Source organism: Citrus sinensis, chromosome 1, assembly GCF_022201045.2.
Source record: "Citrus sinensis cultivar Valencia sweet orange chromosome 1, DVS_A1.0, whole genome shotgun sequence".
In the NCBI taxonomy this organism is placed as follows: Eukaryota; Viridiplantae; Streptophyta; class Magnoliopsida; order Sapindales; family Rutaceae; genus Citrus; species Citrus sinensis.
In genome coordinates, this window is record NC_068556.1 from 20025279 (window position 1) to 20031760 (window position 6482).

Below are 6482 nucleotides of genomic sequence, written 5' to 3' on the forward strand. Positions count from 1 at the left end.
ATAACAGAGAGAAAATTAAGGAAGTGCTTCTTTCAGACGTGAAGTTTCATTTTACATCAGATGAACAGATTTATAAAGTTCTCTTCTCACACTCCCTCTCGTGCGCCGAACACTCACAAACACATACATATGCAGCACACACATAATTTATGCAAACAGACTGCACCCTGAGCTCAGCTAATATTGCAAGCATCACTGATTGAGTTGTACTTTCAAGTATGTGTTCATTAACCATCACCAAAATAAAAGAGGGAGGCAGGGTGGGGGCTGGGGCGGCTTCAACTGTTGATCTAACTCAGAGGAGAATTATTAGGTTAGTGATTATGATACTAGTTCTTACAAGAAAACAGAAGTGGATTGTTGAACTGTTAGTAAGTGTTAGATTTACCATCTGATTGACAACAATTATCACTACATCTTGAGAAAACTCTGCTCTAAGCTAAATTAAAGGTGTCGTATCTGTGATTCCTCGTCAAGAGAATTATGTGATATTCAACATGACTATCAGAATCTACAGTACCATGTTCACTATTTGAATTTACAGTCTCGTATTCAACAAGACTATCTGAATTCAGAGTCTCATATCTGAATAACTCATAAGTCATTGATCAAAGTTGGAGCTCTATATCAAGTCATCTATTGAAAATAAGCATAAAGTAACTCCTGACTGCACAAAGGGTAACAGAAAGGAGAATGTATAACCCTCTATGAAATCTTAAGTGGCTAGTTGACAAAAATTAAGTGCAGTGATCATTGCAGGGACAACTTGGCAAGGGTCAATGCTAATACCTTTACCCCATTTTCCATGTCTTCGCAAGAGGCATATTCCTCAGGCTTGTGGCTATAACCTGCAAAATCAAATGTATGAAAATATGTATTTAGTTTGGTTTTACACCCTAGTTCCCTCATAAAATAAGAAGATGATTAGATAGATTACAAATGCTAGAGGTCCTCATTTTGACTAGCTACAGTCCCCTACTGAGTTGACACCATCCATGAATGGGTACATGCCCCTACTACTTGTACAAGGGTACATTTCCTAATTCACATCATGCGATTTTAGTGTGCCTCCACAAAAGATATGTTTCACGTGCACACAATTCAAAAAGCAAAAGAAGCACCAGCACCAAAGCGGTAGCTAAAAATTTTTATTGATAAAATCCAACTAGTTAATTTTAGTCACTCCAAATATTTCGACATTCAACTTAATAATAAGAGATTAAGGTTTTAGATTTATAGATACAGAAGAAAAGAAAGGTGTTCATACCTTTGTAACATGCAATGAATATCATGCCCATTGGAGATACCCTGCAAGGATGTGAACCTTAAATTAGAAGTTGCTAGCAAGAAAAACAATAAGAGTAAATATGTATTCATCATCTGAAACATCGTTAAGCTGGTGAAGTGAACAGTAATAATAAGATAGGTAATTCATGGTAAAGCATCTCAATAAGGATACACTTCATATTTATCTGAGAGTTTGGTGCTGTGTATTGTTTGTGAAGAAACTTGGGAGTAGCGAGAAACAGATTGGCTGTGAAACTTTTGGATTCAGGTATCAGTCGTTCAATCATGGGAATTTCAGCAACTTCTCAGCAGTAAATTACTGCTAAAAAGTACCCACCCCCAGTTGTCACCTTGGAAAATTTTCTTAACCTGAATTCCCAAGTTTTGGTGTTTTGAATCATTAGATTTTCCTCCTCTTTCAAAGAAAAGAACGGGGGAAGAAAAGAGTAAAATCTTCATATTAAGAAACATGGTACTTGGAACCCCAAATAGTGGGACATATAGCATGGTACTGAAAAAGGTACGAATATTAACTCTTTCTCTCTGTCTATATCTGGCCATAAAGAGTGAATCATGGTAAGCTCTGCTTATCATAAACTTATGTGTTAAATTAAGTTCTTTTGACACTGCTTCTGCTGCCTCAATTATTGATTTCTCAGAAAGAGCTGGTGGATCCTGATTTACGATTTTGAGTTCAGATAGAGTGACCCCACGATTTTTTGCAATTGTAATTGCAGATTGATGGATTTTTTCAATCACAGCATTTCTTCGCTTTTCATCAATGTCTCATGTGTCTGCCGAAACATGGATAATTGAAAACTCAATAAATAACAAAGAAAATTTTCAGAAATCAACTGGAACTAAATCATATGTAACTCAAACTTTGGCAAAAGAAGAATGCCAAGATTTTTAACATGATTTTAAACAAACTTCAGGAACTTAATACTCATCTCATGGAAAGTATTTATGTTATAAGATTGTCAGCATGTTTTCCAATAAGACTTGAACAATTGATCTGAAACATACCAATTTCTAACTGTGATTTGATTGGTATGCTGTTGATTGCACCAGGATGCAGCTCCAGAATGCCTTAGGAAACAGGATATATTAAGTTATACCAAAGTTCTAAGAAAGAAAGATGGCCAAATCAAAGTTAGATGTATCCTAATGCAAGATGGATTTAAACAACAAGTACCCAAAAATTCTACGTTTAGGCATTCATGAAGATGACTTACCAACTGTACCAACGGTATCAATGGATCCAGATTCTAGAACATGTTTCTCGACAGCTAGCGCTAATTCTGCAGCAGCCAGACCGGCATCGTTTCTGCTCATAACATGTAAAACATTATGAATCTTGTTGACTAAATAAGCATAGTAAAAGAATCATAATGATGAATATACCAAATTGATGAAAGATATGTGAATGTAGCTGCATACAGGCAGACATCAGTTACCTATTTGGCATCAAGACAGCACCCGCATGCCCTCCAGTGCCTTCAAAATCTGCTTTTATACTTGCAGGAGCTGCAATGGCAGTCACTATACCAATTGATGTACCTGAGTTGAAATATAAAAGTGGATTAATCGCCATCAATAAATAGAAATCATAAGGATAAAATAAGCAGTAAAAAGGACAAACCTTCCTTCTCCAGAATAGGTCCCTGCTCTATATGCAATTCAACAAAAGCAAAGTAACTTCCTTTCTTCAAAAATACACTTGATAAGTCATTATGCTCTTTTGCATATCCAGCAGATCTTGCAGCATCTAAAAAGGATATATTTTTACCATCAACTATTGATGTCAGATCTTTTGCCAGTGACTCAATTCCTGCCAATAAGCGACTGCACAACAAAAATAAACATATGAACTCATACTATAGTATAAGATTTCCAAACCCATATACCATCCACCATGCCAAGACATAACATGTTGAAGTTTAATTACAGTGGAAGTGGTAGCTATAAAGTTTGCAGAGATAAGTGAAAGGAAGCTTCAGAAGAAAAGTATCTTTTCTTCCTTTTGTATGGACTAGAATTAAGAAAGGATAGCAACCAGACAAACCCAAGTGCATATATTGAGTTATGAGGTTTTAACTATTTACAAGTGGCTAACCTTCCCAAACAACTGATCCCATAGCGTGTGGGCTCTTCTGAGGTGAACATGATAACCTCCAGTGACCTTCTAGGCTTGAATCCAGATCTGTTAAAGACACAGTCAACATAGCATAGACCAAAAACTGTGGCTACTACACAATAACTTTATCCCAAAAAAAAAAAAAAAAAATAACTAAGACATAATGAAAAAGAAATTGCATCCATGCTATTCAGTTCAAAACAATCTTATTAGCTGGAAACCAAAAGCATAAACAATACCCTAGACTGGAAAACTGAGAGAACACAAATACACAACAATATTTATTATATCTAAATCTCCAAGACATGGCTTTAAGAGGGTGTTTTTGGATATAATTTGAGATAAATGTTTCAAATCTCTTCGTTGGTAGCCTAAGCAAGGAATATCTGAGTATCCCCTGACTCAATTTTGACATTATCTGACTACAGCACAGGTGATCTAACTAAAGGCACTCAACATCTAAAAGTTTGTCTATTCATGAATAAAGTTATGTCGATTGCACTTATTGCCATCAATTTGCAAAAAGAGAATTTTTCAGTGCTAAACTAGAATGCTAATCAACCCACAAAGCAAATATAAGTGGCAATTTATAACCACATATTTCAGATTCATCAGAGCCTACCAATAAAATCAATCAAGTGTTCCATACCTTTTTAGCACATTAATGGCTTCTAATGCACCTAGCACACCAGTAACACCATCATACTTTCCAGAGTATGGAATGGCATCAATGTGAGAACCTGTTGCAACTGAAGCAAGCTCTGCTTCATTGCCAATCCTGCATAAAGGAAACAGGGGTGGGAGCATGGTCAAAGATAGTTGAGGATACAAGACAGAAATTGTGAAACATTTGTCTCAAAGAAATGAAGAAAAAAGATGGTATTGTGAGCTTTGATACTCCAAACTAGTACTGCCAAAAAAAAAAAAAAAATTCCCTTCAATGAATACAGACATCCATGATAGAAACTTCATTACTGCAACAAAAAGAACAGTTTGGAAAGGGACAGGAAAAGAGAACAACAATTGTCAACTAGATTACCCTTTGTGAAGAAAACAATACCATCTAGAGAGTGCACTTCAAGTTGCTGTAAGAATTATGGCACTTTCTCAGAAAATGCAGTACACCACGCTCTATACTCGTAATATGATTTTCTTTTTCAATTCTGATAACATGTCAATCTGAACACAGTTACCGGAACTGAAGCTCCTAAGTGAGAATAAATGAAACCAAGAGCTTCCATCCGGGAGAAGTAACACAGATTAGGGCAATCTGAGTTCAATTGGGTTCATTTAGAGAGCATGAGTATGGCAAAAAATTCATGATAACCAAACTCCTCTGGAGGAAGATGAAATCTCACCATATATGTTACCAACTGCATCCTCCCTAACAGAGAGACCTGAGATCCCCATCAAGTTCTTGATGTAGCTGCATTAAAGTATTGCAAATAGACAGCATAAATCCTTAATTTATGTGGGCAACTGACTTAAAAAAAAAAAAAAGTTCGGAAAGCACTGGCATATAAAGAGTTAACTTGATAATCCTCTACACATAATAAAATTTTCAAATATGATTTGAGTATATACCGTAAGGCTTTAGTAGTATGTTCTCAACACTTGAGAGCTTAAATAGCATTGTAAGTTAATAACTACTTAGAATGGCCGGAAATATTAGCAACTGCTGCTGGATTAGAAGCAAGAGTAATGTCCTGTATATATCCTTCTAGACTTGAAGGGGCCACTGATAAAGCATACAAAGGGAACAAATATCTCTTGACAAACAATCAGATAAAGCATCACATACAGAATTCTCCAAGTCCTAACCTGAGTGATTCATTGGAAATCACCGATAACTCAGTAAATTGGGCCTATTCATGGCGTAACATAAATGATTACCTTTAAGGACTACAAGAAACAGCTCCATCAGATGACATATTATAAAGGATTCGATATATGGATAATTAATGAAAAAACAATATAAAAACTGTAACTTTCTATTAAGATTTGCAGATAATTAGAACATGCACAAGAACTGTAACTTCTTAAATAGTTACCTGCGTGCCAATACATCATTCTCAGTGTGCAAGACCCTAGTAACTGATGGGGCAGGAGTGTCCGAGAAAGTTGACAGTTCATCGATCTAGCCAAAAAAAAAGGCAAAACCACACGCATTAAAAGAAAATAAAATATTTTAATAAGAAAACAAAATATCCATATTATTTTACTCCTCCATGATGCTATAGATTTTCTCAGTACCTGTTTTTGGAGAGTTTCAGTATCAACTGAGAGTGAAGAAACCAAGTTTGTAACAAATGAGTTTGATTCATGAATTGGGTACCCTGAGAAAGCCTCCATAGTTCTGATTGTTGTGTCTTCATTTGCTTTAGCGTAGATTGCAGAAATGGAACAGAATATTACGGGAACCAGAAGAAGATGATACAGTGAGTGAGAGTTGCAGAACCTCAGTCCTCAAAGACATTTTTTTTTTTTTGGCTGGGCTTCTTCTTGTTGATGATAATGCTATGATAGCTTGGTACTGCTACTATGTTAATGTTATCATGCTAGTTGGTGCTACACGTCGCTTTCAAACTGGGATGACACGTGTGTTTTTTTTTTTCACTATTGTGGGATATCATATTTAAGGTTTCTTTAATTATTGAAAAATTATCAGCCATATACCTTTAAATGATATCAGTATCAAACGTCCTACAATACTTTTTAAGTATATCACTCGTATATCTTAAGTTGACAAAATATTTCTACCGTCCACCAATCCGTTAATTACCGTTTGCAAGCGTTGACATTATAAAGGTAATTTAATTTTTTTAAAAAAAAGATATGTCATCTCATTTACCTAGTGAAAAATGACATGTCATATGATATATATTAATACAAATAACATGTCATCCTAATGCTATGATGGCTTAGTGCTGCTACTATGTTAATGTTATCATGCTAGTTGGTGCTACACATGGCTTTCAAACTGGGATGACACTTGTGTTTTTTTCTTTTCCACTTTTGTGTGATATCATATTTCAGGTTTCTTTAATTATTGAAAAAT

At 35.4% G+C, this 6482-nt stretch overlaps 1 protein-coding gene across 1 annotated transcript; it reads right to left on the reverse strand.

Annotated features, from left to right (window-relative positions):
* Positions 1-435: 435 nt before the first annotated feature.
* On the reverse strand, positions 436-5887 carry LOC102621156 (ureidoglycolate hydrolase). Its single transcript, XM_052443234.1, is given in 12 exon segments — positions 436-848; positions 1268-1311; positions 1844-2081; positions 2314-2376; positions 2523-2614; positions 2745-2847; positions 2930-3132; positions 3404-3490; positions 4074-4202; positions 4752-4850; positions 5476-5561; positions 5678-5887. Coding segments are annotated over 12 exon segments (1341 nt in total). The 5' UTR covers positions 5777-5887; the 3' UTR covers positions 436-750.
* Positions 5888-6482: the final 595 nt, after the last annotated feature.